General features: G+C 40.8%; 1 protein-coding gene across 1 annotated transcript in view; it reads left to right on the top strand.

Annotated features, from left to right (window-relative positions):
• racgap1 (Rac GTPase activating protein 1) overlaps positions 1 to 14,433 on the top strand; it is a 39,454-nt gene that overhangs the window by 21,584 nt on the left and 3,437 nt on the right. The window contains exons 7-16 of the mRNA XM_052009514.1: positions 178 to 243; positions 1,600 to 1,717; positions 3,159 to 3,295; positions 3,729 to 3,893; positions 4,178 to 4,273; positions 4,860 to 5,058; positions 8,670 to 8,775; positions 9,597 to 9,729; positions 10,214 to 10,340; positions 13,577 to 13,688. Coding sequence (XP_051865474.1) covers positions 178 to 243; positions 1,600 to 1,717; positions 3,159 to 3,295; positions 3,729 to 3,893; positions 4,178 to 4,273; positions 4,860 to 5,058; positions 8,670 to 8,775; positions 9,597 to 9,729; positions 10,214 to 10,340; positions 13,577 to 13,688 — 1,259 coding nt within the window. The remainder of the gene's footprint in view (positions 1 to 177; positions 244 to 1,599; positions 1,718 to 3,158; positions 3,296 to 3,728; positions 3,894 to 4,177; positions 4,274 to 4,859; positions 5,059 to 8,669; positions 8,776 to 9,596; positions 9,730 to 10,213; positions 10,341 to 13,576; positions 13,689 to 14,433) is intronic.

The raw sequence follows: 14,433 nt of genomic DNA, 5'->3' as shown, positions 1-14,433 counted from the left end.
TGGCATCTACTTAATTACATTCACTCATGGCTGTCAAACACAATGCCATTTTAATTTATCTGAAAAGGCTTCAATATATTTTGCTAATGTAAAACAGTGTTGCAGTGTACCAGATAATTTGCTGGTTAATCAATCAATTGTGGCTACGTATAAAAGAACTTTGTACCTGCTTTCCAGCGTTCTTCCAGAGTTCTTGTTGATGTCCAACCAGCACCGGCTAAACGGTCACGATCAACTGAAAAGGTGGGTATTAGTGACCAAAATGATATGCAACAATTGTCGGTATCAAAATAGAAGTTGTACAATTGCTTGATTTAAATGGGGCGGGGGTGGGGGGAATTGATCATGGAACTTGACAGAAATAGGTGTGGTAAGGATACAAATATTAGTTTCCATCGTTGCTTGACAGTAACAAAAGCAGCATGAAAATCTGGATAAAGGGGTAATATCCATTCATTTATTACAGTGATGCAATTTGGGATTCTAGGGTTCTTGTCCGGACGTTTGTAATTGCATTCAGCTGCAGTTGAATTACTTCAGTTATCGATGACTAATGTGGGCCCTGCTTTGAAAGTTTGCTTGACCGAAACGGAAGGATTATGCAAATTCAACTGTTATGTTCACTTAAGGTGACATATCGATTTCCATCAATTGTCCAGAAAGCTTGAATTTCATAAATGTAGAGCATCACCTTAAATTTTGTGATAGACTAAGTTAAATGTTGCTATAATCACTTCAGAGGATTAATTATACATGCTGTCATTAGTTTTGCCAAATAAATCGGGTGTTCAATTTTCCTGTCACGGGAATGGTTTCATTTTTTGACTGGTCAATGGCTGCTCATTTTTACTTGGATGATTGGCCATCAGAAATTATTTTGGTCCATGGGCAAGACGGAAGTTCACCTTGACCCTGTGCAGTCTACATAAAAAGGTTCCAGAGTCCAGAAATTGCTGCACTTGAGATCTGTGTTGCAGTGCTTTAACCTGCCATTGAGAAGTCTGTGTCTAACCCCCTACACCATCCAGTTCTAAAGAGTTTTTTTTTGTCTGAACATTGCATTGCTCTGAACTCCAAATAAACCTCCTTGTTGGTGAAAACCTTTGATTTCATGATCACAACATGGCAATTGTATTACTGTGTCACTTTTACTGTAAAATGATTTTTTTCTGCAATTGTTTTTGAAAGACAATTTTTTTTTTGAAAGACTAAAGATCCATTCAGTTGACTGCAATAATATCCCACCCTACCCCTAATGAGTATGTCATCTTGAAGCTGCAGTTGAAATTTCTTATTCTCTTGCATATCAATGAGGACTTAGCTATTTCTGTTTCCAGCTAATTAATGAGGATTTGAACCTTTGACTGCCCTGACAAGCTTTTTGTTAGTGGTCTGCCACCTGATTGAAACGAAACCTCAGAATCAAGTTCTTGAAACACTGTTTTAAGAGGAGTGCATCCCAAAAGTGTACAGAACTAAAGTGCACTGCAGTTTCCAAATAGGTTATGTGGGTAGGGAGAGGACGGGGGATAAAGAAAGATAATATTCTGTAGGCAACAGTATCTGTCAAGGTGGTGATTGGTTTGCTGATCTTTTCAGGCAAATGACTCCATTGTGGCTAAAACAACACTGACATTGCCTAATAATGGCGGACCAATTGAGGCAGTTTCCACAATTGAGACTGTGCCATACTGGACGAGAAGTAGACGGCGAACAGGTAAATTCCATTAACAAAATGTCTGTGTCACAGCTTTATGGTTAGAAATGGAAGACTCTGTTCCTGACAGTTGTTTGTGAGTGTGCGGGGTTTGCTTTGAGTTTTGTGAAGTGTTTCATAGATTTTTGTTGCAGGTATTCTGAGAGTTTGGTATTTTTGGATAAGCTAGAGGATTTCTATAATGGCGTCTTGGTCTTTCCTGCTTTCATACCACTGCTACCAACCCTGTCCTCCACCCTCTAAACAAACTGCCAGGGTATGACTTGTGGAGCTAGGCTTCAACCAAGTAGCTGCTTTTCTTTTCAGAATGACCTTGGGTAGTGCAAAGCAGCAACCAAAATAAGAAAGCATTGTCTCTGCCCAATTCTCCTGACATATGTGTGTACCTTCCCAATTGGAAGTGATGGTTGGGGGCATGGCGGTCAGTATGTTGATGCAATGCATAGCAGAAAAGGGAATTATGCACAGATTATACCCCTTAATTTGGGATGGGATGTGTGCTGCTTTGGACATTCACGACCACTGTTTTGTCCCCATGAAACCTGTGAATTTTGCACAAGCCAGTTGTTAGATTTTGGTGCTTTCACTACCTTGGAATCAATTAGTCACATTTTTAATCAGCTGAACTATTGGGGAAGCACAGGTACTCTGTTTTAGTGGTGGATTGATTTTTTAAAGTTTTTTTAGGTAATTTTAAAATGTGACTTAATAAATCTGTTCAGAATTGTGTCCTTTAATGGAAAGGTTGCCATGTAAATTGATCAAATTAATCCCACTGAGTAGCTTTCAGTTGAATTTGAGAGAGCCAGTTTGAAAACTGGAGTGTTGGATCTACTTGCTGCTCAAAATACTTATTTCCTTTCTATTACATTCCACTTTTGAATTCTTGGGAATTTGGGTCTGATGTATGGGCTTGACATACCTAGAAACTGAGGTATAATTGTCATGCTTGAGAAAGGTTGGTGTTTCCTCTGATTAGTTGTTTCCCGTATTTCGGTACAAGTTTATATATAAATTTAGTAATTGTACCTTGCTTGTTCACCTGTTATCTATCTCTTGCCACGCTCACCACAGACCTGCACGGCTACTGATAACGCTACTATGCTGCTGCTTACTGTTGTAATTTTGTAGGAACTGTAGAACAACTGGGAATGACATGTTCTTGCTCCCAACCAAACTGGGAATTTGTCAGACTGACTTATTGATGACATAGTTTAATTAATAGTAGAGTTAAAATTGTTGACTTTTCGCATTTTATGATTTTACAGAACATTAATAATGGCTGAAAATTGAATTACCAATGGTCTATTAGATCACCTGTAAATTTGGACAATTGTATGTATTTGAATCTTGATGGTGTCAGTGAGTTTTGAATCCTACTCCCCTTCCAGATGTAATGCGAATTCTCCATGACTTTACATTTCCAATTTCTTTCCTGCAGCAAATCTGAAGGAACAAGAATTTGATGCCATTTCAGACACTCCCTCTAGCACACCATCAGCCGCCAGCAGATATGATCACTGTAATACACCTCAGACTAATGGAGGGATGAGGACTCATGAGTTTGTCTCCAAGACGGTATTTCTGAATTCTACTTCATTCCATTTAAATTTTTATATATTTCAATTTTTGATTGTTTTGCTCTGTGCAGGAATTGTTGACTTCAATTTATTTTTTTATCCCAGGATGTTTTTTGAGATTTCTTATAACTTTAAGATGTAATCTATCCTTAAGTACCTTGCTAGATGAGAGCAAAGAAATTTCCAATCTCTTGAGGCCTAATTTAAAATAGCACGGATTCTCAATTGTCACAGGCCTTTACCCATGGTTCTCTGAAGAGGCCTCTCGGAGGCATATATAGTCAGTTTGGGTTCAGTCTCGCTCAGCATAGCAATACAGATGAAAATGGCCATGCATTTATGTAGTACTGTGACCTTAAACATAGTATCCAGTGCCCTCTACCAGCACTACGGTGTTCTAAGTACCAACCTGTTTCTCAATTTTTTTGTAGGTGATCAAACCTGAGTCATGTGTCCCTTGTGGCAAAAGGATCAAATTTGGGAAGTTGGCCTTGAAATGTCGAGACTGCAGAGTTGTGTCTCACCCGGAGTGCAGAGATCGCTGTCCACTGCCCTGCATCCCAACCTTGTCAGGAACGCCTGTAAGAATTGGAGAGGTGAGATTTACGATGATCTAGACTTCAACAAAAATGCATAATTTAAAATCAAAATATATGATATGAAAACGTTGTGTAGAACCCATTTAGTCCAATTTATTCTCAAATACAATGATTAAGTGCTCCATTCGGTTTCCATTGTGGTAAATGATGTCCACAGTTTACTCAATCATTCACTTGGATGTATACAGTTACTTTGACTCAAATGTACAAGTAACCTGGCTTATCTAAATGTTCAGGTAGTTGTTTTGAAATATTATTCATTAAATTTGTGTTGCTTTTAGGGAGTGTTGGCTGACTTCACCTCTCAAACGTCCCCCATGATCCCTTCTATTGTGGTGCATTGCATCAATGAAATTGAACAGAGAGGCTTGTCTGAGGTAGGATTAATTTTTTGCAAAGATTTCTATATTATTTCTCTGAATGATTTTTCATGTACAGGTATTAAATTTTCTAAGCATTTGTATACAAGACTCTTTATTTTCAAGACTAGAGAATTCAGGCTTTGTGAGTGAAGCACTGATGTTTTGTGTCATATAAATCAGAGTAACAAGAGCCCAGGTTATTCTGTTGGGTCTGGAGGAGCTCTTCTGATCCTTGAGGTCCTTCAGAAAATAGTCTTTCATTGATTGGGCCTTGGGAATTGGATTATGCTTAAAGTACGAGCCCGTGGACACTGTGTTGTAATGGGTTACCACCTTAAAAGGAGATGCTGCTCGAGTGATGAGCAGTTGCCACTTTTCAAAACTGCACTTCCTGAATCACTGGGGTTTGTGGGACGCGAGGGCTCCTGACTCCATTTTGAGACCATTGGCAATCTTTTAAAATTGAGTGTTAATTGGGCTATTTGTCAAAGCAGTGTATCATTTGAAAGGGGTGTTAAAGATCTCCAAGGAAATTTCAGTTTGGAATTATGAAGTATTGATTAGGTTTCAATGCTCGGTACAAGTAATTGTTGTCTCCTAGACTGGTCTATACAGAATCTCTGGGTGTGACCGCACAGTGAAAGAACTGAAGGAGAAGTTCCTGAGAGGGAAGAACTTGCCTCTACTCAGTAAAGTGGATGACATTCATGCTGTCTGTGGGCTTCTGAAGGACTTTCTAAGGAATTTGAAGGAGCCCCTTGTCACTTTCAAACTGTATTCGGCATTTGTGAAGGCATCAGGTTGGTAGATCTTTAGTTATAATGTTGAGAATTGAACAGCCTGTGTGTTGAATAACTGCACGTGTAGGTCTCCCTCTGTATAGACAGTGAACAATCCAACTGCTGTGTATTTTGAAGATGCATATGTTCCAATAGAAGCTTTTTCTTGCTATCACTGCTGCTGGGAAGGTCTGGAGCCTTATTGATTCCTTAGAACTAATTGTAGTTGTATAAGCTTAGAGGCAAATGAATCAGGAAATCCAAAGAAATGAGGCTTATGTTCCAAGCAAATTCCTAGGTTTGAAGTCTAGTCAATACTGTCAGATCTTGTTTACAGTGACTTAACGTGACTCAAATTAATCTTGGCCCCTTTTGGATTAGCATTGAGATAACTAACCAGGCAAGTTCCTGATGTTGCTGGGAAACACCTATATAGAAACAGAAAACCTACAGCACAATTCAGGCCCATTGGCCCACAAAGCTGTGCTGAATGTGTCCCTATCTTAGAAATTACTAGGCTTACCCATAGCCCTCTATTTTTCTCAGCTCCAAGTACCGATCCAAAAGTCTCTTAAAAGACCCTATCGTATCCGCTTCCACCACCGTTGCCGGCAGCCCATTCCACGCACTCACCACTCTGAGTAAAAAAAATACTTACCCCTGACATCTCCTCTATACCTACTCCCCAGCACCTTAAACCTGTGTCCTCTTGTGGCCACCATTTCAGCCCTGGGAAAAAGCCTCTGACTATCTACCTGATCAATGCCTCTCATCATCTTGTATACCTCTATCAGGTCCCCCCTCGTCCTCTGTCGCTCCAAGGAGAAAAGGCCGCGTTCCCTCAACCTGCTTTCATAAAGCATGCTCCGCATTCCAGGCAGCATCCTTGTAAGTCTCCTCTGTACCCTTTCTATGGCTTCCACATCCTTCCTGTAGTGAGGTGACCAGAACTGAGCACAGTACTTCAAGTGGGGCCTGACCAGGGTCCTATATAGCTGCAACAATACCTCCCTGCTCCTAAATTCAATTCCATGATTGATGAAGGACAATACGCCATATGCCGCCTTAACCACAGAGTCAACCTGTGCAGCTGCTTTGAGCGTCCTATGGACTCGGACCCCAAGATCCCTCTGATCCGCCACACTGCCAAGAGTTCTACCATTAATACTATATTCTGCCATCATATTTGACCTACCAAAATGAACCACTTCACACTTATCTGGGTTGAACTGCATCTGCCACTTCTCAGCCCGACTTTGCATCCTATCTATGTCCCACTGTAACCTCCTGACAGCCCTCTATACTGTCCACAACACCTCCAACCTTTGTGTCATCCACAAACTTACTAACCCATCCCTCCACTTCCTCATCAAGGTCGTTTATAAAAATCACAGAGTAAGGGTCCCAGAACAGATCCCTGAGGTACACCGCTGGTCACCGACCTCCGTGCAGAATACGACCCTTCGACAACTACTCTTTGCCTTCTGTGGGCCAGCCAGTTCTGGATCCACATTGCAATGTCCCCTTGGATCCCATGCCTCCTTACTTTCTCAATAAGCCTTGCATGGGGTACCTTATCAAATGCCTTGCTGAAATCCATATACACTACATCTACTGCTCTCCCTTCATCGATGTGTTTAGTCACATCCTCAAAAAAAAAATTCAATCGGGCTTGTAAGGCAGGACCTGCCCTTGACAAAGCCATGCTGACTATTCCTAATCATATACCTCTCCAAATGTTCATAAATCCTGCCTCTCAGGATCTTCTCCATCATCTTACCAACAACTGAGGTAAGACTCACTGGTCTATAATTTCCTGGGCTATCTCTACTCCCTTCCCTGAATAAGGGAACAACATCCGCAACCCTTCAATCCTCTGGAACCTCTCCCGTCTCCATCGACGATGCGAAGATCATCGTCAGAGGCTCCGCAATCTCCTCCCACAGCAGCCTGGGGTACATCTCATCCGGTCCCGGCAACTTATCCAACTTGATGCTCTCCAAAAGTTTCAGCACCTCCTCTTTCCTAATATCCACATGCTCAAGCTTTTCAGCCTGCTACAAGTCCTCACTACCCAGATCTTTTTCCGTAGTGAATACTGACATAAAGTATTCATTAAGTACCTCCACTATTTATTCCGGATCCATACACACTTTCCCACTGCTGCACTTGATAGGCCCTATTCTTTCGCATCTTATCCTCTTGCTCTTCACATACTTGTAGAATGCTTTGGGGTTTTCCTTAATCCTGCCCGCCAAGGCCTTCTCATGCCCCCTTCTGGCTCTCCTAATTTCCTCCTTAAGCTCCTTCCTGTTAGCCTTACACTCTACCAGATCTCTAACATTACCTAGCTCTCTGTACCTTTTGTAAGCTTTACTTTTCCTTTTGACTAGATTTATTATAGCCTTTGTACACCACAGTTCCTGTATTCTCTCATGACTCCCCTGTCTCATTGGAACATGCCTATGCAGAACTCCACACAAATATCCCCTGAATATTTGCCACATTTCTTCCGTACTTTTCCCTGAGAACATTTGTTCCCAATTTAAGCTTCCAATTTCCTGCCTGAGAGCCTCATAATTCCCTTTACTTCAGGTAAACGCCTTTCTAGTCTGTCTGTTCCTATCTCTCTCCAATGCTATTGTAAAGGAGATAGTGATCATAATTCTATCTCCAAAATGCTCTCCCACTGAGAAATCTGACACCTGACCAGGTTCATTTCCCAATACCAAATCAAGCACAGCCTCTCCTCTTGCAGGCTTATCTACATATTGTGTCAAGAATCCTTCTTGAACACACTTAACAAACTCCACCCCACATGTGTGGGTATTATGACCAGGAATGGCCGTGGTGCCTTCTGTGGGGTCAGATAGCTTGCTCACATTTTTGTGTTTAAAAAAAACATGTCGAACAGCCTTTTGCTAGGCTACCCAAAGTCTATCTTCTGCTTCTGAAATCATACCCCAGGGAGGAGTTGACATAACTGACAGTGATGACTGATTGGGGCGGGCTGGAAACCTGATGAGAAAATTAATGTAAAACTTGCATTTCACTTAATAAAAAAGACAAATTAGGCTGCTATTTAGTTGGTTTAATGGCATAATTTCAATACCTTTTGTGATTTTAACATTAGGTACAATGGTTATAGGAAATCATTTTGTAAATGGAAAGTAGTCACTAGTGTTTGCTGGAAATCAGCAGGTCAGGCAGCATTTTGTTTCTCCAGATTCCAGCATCTGCAGAATCTCTTGTGTCTCTGCTAGTGTTTGCTTTTTCTTTAAGCTCCTCTCTAGCACTATTTGTTTTCCCTTGCTATCTAAGCACTTGTTTTAAATCTCTTCAAATCTGCTTTTAAAGCAAGCTTGCGAGTTGTATTCAAGGAGCCACGTGATTATCTGGCCTACCTAAAATTGAATATTTTATCCTAAATAGTGATGTGATATATCATTGTGCTCAGTTCCTTTGAAGAGGTGATGGGATGAAGTTATGCAATATAGATTGATACTGCATGTTTTCTGTTTTGGGAGACGTAAATGTGATCAATTTCTCTCAAAGTTCACCATCTTTGACCTGTGCCCAAGGGCCTGGATGTTGCACTGGTTATTTCACCAATGTTGTGTCTCATTCTGCAGAAATCCCTGATGAAGATAACAGCATTGCAGCAATGTACCAGACAATCAGTGAGCTGCCACAACCCAACAGAGATACTTTGGCATTTCTGATAATTCATCTGCAGAGGTATGTTTGGGATCTGTTCAGAACATGACTCCAGCTTTTTGCAGTACCTGTCTTAGCCAATGAGTGGGTCACTTAAGAATAACACCTTGGGTCAGAAGCCTGTCTATCCAATTCTCATTTTAGCTATATATGTTTTTCCTTTATTTCTTTCTCACTGTTGGTGGTAAATGGTGACCTCTGGTGGGGAGGGGGGTGTAGTTTGCAAATGTTCAGGTTTCTTGCTTTCACGGACTTGGAGTTAACGTGCATACCCAAGCTTTATGGGCTGCTTTAAGGATTACGCAGACAAAGGCTAGCCAACCTCTCTTAGATACAGACAGCACTTAAAATCTAAAACCCACCAGAAGTAGATGAACTGGGCAGATCAAACTCCTAGTGTCCAATTGCAGTTGTGATTGTAGCATTAAGAGGTAGGTAGTTATAAATCTGCCTGCTTCATAATTCTCCACCACCTGGGCACCTTCTCCAAGTAGTTTGTAATTTAGAACACTTTATGTAAATTGGAACTTCAGTTGTGCTGATTTGTACAGCTTCAAAGTGCTTTGAAATAGTGAGTTTGATGTATTTTTAAAGCACTTTAACTTTTCTGTTCCAGAAATTTTTATCTGAATATTCAGAGCCATTTATTTGGAGGTCTAGTATGTCAGTCATTTTAATTGAAGCCATTTTAAAAAGCTTCCTAGCAGAATTTCATTACATCATAATTACTTGTGTGGTCTGTGCACCTGCTAAGTGGTTCTGTACCCATGTAGTGCTATAAAGTAGCAAAATTTTTGGTTCACATTTGATATGAAGATCCAAACTCTATTTTTCTCTTTTAGAGTAGCTAATAGTCCGAACTGCAAGATGGACATAATCAACCTTGCCAAGGTCTTTGGCCCAACAATTGTGGGTTTCTCCACACCTGATCCATCTCCTGTATCAATGCTGCAGGAAACCAAGCAACAACCAAAGGTACATAAATTGTCATGTTTTTCAACGAAAGTTGAGGAAGAGTGAAATGAATGGGTTGTTTAGGCTTTGAATTTGGTTCTTGGCCAAAGCTTCTGGTAGACAGAATCTGAAATCCTTTGGTGTGTGTACTGCAAACTTTCTAACATCGTACCATCACTGATTCACTGAGGGCACAAGACTGTAAGGAATTCTGGTTCTTCCTATTGAAAATCCATCTGATGTTGCCACTTTGTGCATTTTTGCTACATGCAACATTCTTGGGAGTGATACTGTTTTGTTTTACCATCATTGTTGTGAACCTTGCCCTTTTGCTGTGGGCTAACAGGGAATTTCTCCAACTCAATCTTTTGACCAGAATGCAGTTTTATGGTCTTGTTAGTTATTCATTGCCACAAGGTTTGCAAGTAAAATGATAGCAAGCAGGCACTGTTGTGCATCTCTCTTAAAACCTGGCTAATCAAAATCTCTCTTTTTTTGTTGTTAGGTGGTTGAGCGCTTGCTATCTTTGCCAATGGAGTACTGGAGCCAGTTTACAATGGTGGAACAGGAGAATATACATCCAAATCATATCATTGAAAATTCCAATGCTTATAGCACTCCTGAAGTAAAAGGTACCACTTAATGTCTCTTCTAATTGACAGTATGGTTCTATGCTTTTTTTTTAAGATGTGCGTTTGAGTACATATTCTGATAGTTGAAATAATTTATGGGATGTCTAGCTGGATATAAATTATCTCATGGCACTATTCAAAGATCAAAAAGTTATCTTGTGCTATGATCAATTATGCAGTTGGCAGAATCTTGTTGCATGCAAAAATGGCTGTGCTCTTCACCAATATTGTGGGGCTTCTAAAGTGGCGAAGTCTGACAAACTTAACATGTTGCTTTCTTAATCTGGGTTTTTTCTATTATGATTGGCACCTGATAGTGAGTTACAAGTCAAAATCTTTTAAATGCATTTTTGTTTACTGCCAATTAAGTAATCATTAGTTACTTGTTAAACTGATTTCTTCAGTATTAGAGAGAAAAATCTCTAGACTTTATATTGCTTCTCATCTAAAGATGAGGTCTAGAGATGCACTAGTTTATACTTGTCATGTGAAGGGCTTTGCTCTATTGTAATCCATGTATCCATTTTGTTAAAAAGCTGTCGTTAACAGCAGTTCTGACATTCAAATAACAAATATAGCGTCACTTTGCTGACTAGATGTTTTGAATAAACTAAGTGTGGTTCCTCAGTAGAGAGAGACTGGCTGAATAGACAGACAAGTGGCAGCCAAAATTTAAATCTGAGCAATATGAAGTGATACACTTTGGCAGGAAGAACAAGGGGCACAAATATGGAGTAAGTGGTGCACTACTAAAGGCTATGCTGGGACAGCAGGTGTACATGTGCATAAATCCTTCAAAGTACAAGGTCCCGTTGAAGAAGTGATTAGTAAAGCATATGGGATTGTTGGATTTGTGAATAGAGTCACAGTGCAAAAACAGGGAAGTTACATTGAACCAAGACACAATGCTCGTCAGGCAAAACCAGAATATTGTCCAATTTGAGTCGGCATACTTTGGGAATGATCTGAAAGTCTGAGGGGGGTGGGGGTGGTGTAGAAGTGATTTACTGGAGTGGTGCCATGGGTGAGAGATTTCAGCTGTATGGAGAGGCTGGCGCAGTTCCTGGAGCAAACAAGGTTGAAATGAGATTTGATAATGGTGAACAACATTAGAAAGTCATTCCCATTATCAGTTAGTTCAAAGACTTGAGGATGAGGTGGAGGACAGATATGCCCAAAATGTTATAAGATACAAGGGGAATATAAGGAATGCTTTTGTTTAAAACTTGGGTGGTTAGGGTCTGGAATTCACCACCTAGGATCGTGGGGAAAGAGTGGGGTGATGGAATTATACACAAATTGATGGGAAAGCTCAAACAGCAGCCAGCATAGACACAATGGGCTGAATATCCTTTCTGTGCCATAACAGTTCTATTCAGTGAGAAGATTCATTTATCGAGTAGCTGTGAATTATTAATAACTACAAGAAACCACTGGAGAATTTTAACGTTCGTGGAGAACAAGTCTTGGTTTTGACTCTTAAATTTTACCCTCTGCCTTATTCAGTAAATATTCTGACTCATTTTGTCACATGAAACTCAATAGGTACATACATAAGTAAGTGAACTAATAAAATCATAAATACAAGATGGCAAATATTTTAATTTCAGAATTGGGTTTATTATCACTGACTTGTATGACGTGAAACTTGTTGTTTTGCGGCAGCAGTACAGTGCAAAGACAAAAATTACTATAAATGACAAAATAAATGGTGCAAAAAAAAAGGAATAATGAGGTAGTGTTCATGGATTCATCGACCGTTCAGAAATCTGATGGCGGAGGGGAAGAAGCTGTTCCTGAATCGTTGAGTGTGGATCTTCAGGCTCTTGTACCACCTCCCTGATGGTGGTAATGAGAAGAGGGCATGTCCTGGGTGGTGAGGGTCCTTAGTGATGGATGCCACCACCTTGAGGCACTGCCTCTTGAAGACGTCCTCGATGGTGGGGAGGGTTGTGCCCATGATGGAGCTGGCTGAGTCTACAACCCACTGTAGCCTCTTGCAATCCTGTGCATTGGAGCCTCTTTACTAAGTGGTGATGCAACCAGTCAGAATGCTCTCCGCCGTAAATCTATAAAAGTTTGCAAGTCTTTGGTGACATACCAAATCTCCTCAAACTCCTAATGAATTAGAGCCGCTGGCATGCTGCCTTCATGATTGCATCAGTGTTGGGCAGGATAGATCCTTCGAGGTGCTGACGCCCAGGAACTAGAAGCTATTCGCCCTTTCCACCACTGACCTCTCAATGAGGACTGGTGTGTGTTCTCCTGACTTCCCCTTCCTGAAGTCCACAATCAGTTCTTTGGTCTTGCTGACATTGAGTGTGAGGTTGTTGTTGCAATACCACTCAACCAGCCGAATGACCTCACTCCTGTACACCTCCTCATCGCCATCTGAGATTCTGCCAACAATAGTGGTGTCATCAGCGAATTATAGATGGTGTCTGAGCTGTGCCTAGCCACATAGCAATGAGTGTAAAGAGTAGAGCAGTGGGCTAAGCACACGTCCTAGAGGTGTTCCTGTGTTGATTGTTAGTGAGGAGGTGTTATTACTAATCTGCACTGATTGTGGTCTCCTGATAAGGAAGTCAAGGATCCAGTTGCAGAGGGAGGTACAGAGTAATTTACCAGTAAATTAGCTGTTAATCGGGTAAATGACTCTGCAAGTGTCTGGTAAAGTTGTATGTTTGTCTCTTGATTTCTTAAAAATGGGAAATGTGACTTTCTACTCCCAGTCTTCAGTCTCCTACAGTAACTGCTGTGATATAAAGTCCCAATGTACTCTGATCTTTGTTCAAGGGAGGCCAAGAGCAATAATTTAAGAGGAAAGTATTTAGTACTTTCTTAATGTGGCTCTATTTACGCAGGTACAAGTTTTTATCAGTTTCATAAACCTTCACCTCTTGAGTTTACCAGCCTCTAGAATTGTTCTAGTAACGCATGTGATGACATAAGTGCTGGTCCAGCAAGAAATATTGACCTGTGGGATGTTGCTACATAGGAAGACACTGCAGGTTTCCTGGGGCAAGACTCTTCCAAAATACAGCTTTAACCTGCTGATGGAGCTGACCCAGTGTTTAAGGGTTGCCTGTGAGCAATCTTGGTTTAAATGCAGACCTGAGAGAGCAAGTTTACAAGGAAAGATAATGGAAAAAATAACCTAAACCCATTCAAGCTTGTTACAGTTTTCACTTTGGGTCTCATCTTTGCATCTCCTAATTCATCTTTTTCTTCCTTAGTGAGCATGCTTGGACCACTAACCACCCCTGAGCACCAAATGATTGGCAAGACTCCCTCATCCAGCTCTTTATCAGCACGAGTCAAATCCAGTCTGACCAAGACCACCCCCAAGTAAGTACATCTCCACTCCTGCATTTTGGAATCCATTGTGAGAAGTGATAATTGTGTTATGTATCAGCAACAAAAGAAACACACCAAGTCATGTATAAGTGTTAGAAACTATTTTATTAATAACTACTTATGATAATGAGAAAAATAAAAAATGTTAGATCTTAAACATTAACCCCAAAAACTAAACTCGAAGTGTGTGGCGAATTCCCAAACTCCAAGTCCAGGAATAGTTCTCAAAGTTCAGTTTAGCAAGCCACAAGGTGAAACGTGAGCAAAGGCTTTTGCAAAACCACCGTTGACTGAAGAGAAAATGTAGAGAGAGAATAGAGAGAAATTACGAAATCCAAATGTTCCACGATGTAACCCATACGACACCTCAGTCACTGATGATCTCCACTGCTTTGTTTCGAAGTATCTGCCACCCCGAAAGGCATTCGAGACGTGGCTGTCTACACAAATACCTGTTTCCTTCTACAGGTTAACGACAAAGTGGACTCCACTGGATTATTCCAAAAATCCATACGTGGATTGTGACAGACAGTTATTGTTTTTCATCCATCGATACAGAGACCAGCAGGCAGTGTCTCTCTTTCTCCTTTCTCTCTTTCCTGACTGCCAAAACGTCAGCACGTCATTATCTCCTGTTGTCGTAATAACGCCACACAGACAGGGACACAACTGTACTATATCTTAAAGGGACATTCACCAAATAGCAACCTAATCCGTAACAATTGGAACATGCCAT

This window comes from Pristis pectinata, chromosome X (assembly GCF_009764475.1).
Source record: "Pristis pectinata isolate sPriPec2 chromosome X, sPriPec2.1.pri, whole genome shotgun sequence".
NCBI classification, from domain to species: domain Eukaryota; kingdom Metazoa; phylum Chordata; class Chondrichthyes; order Rhinopristiformes; family Pristidae; genus Pristis; species Pristis pectinata.
This window is presented reverse-complemented; position numbering and strand designations above follow the sequence as displayed.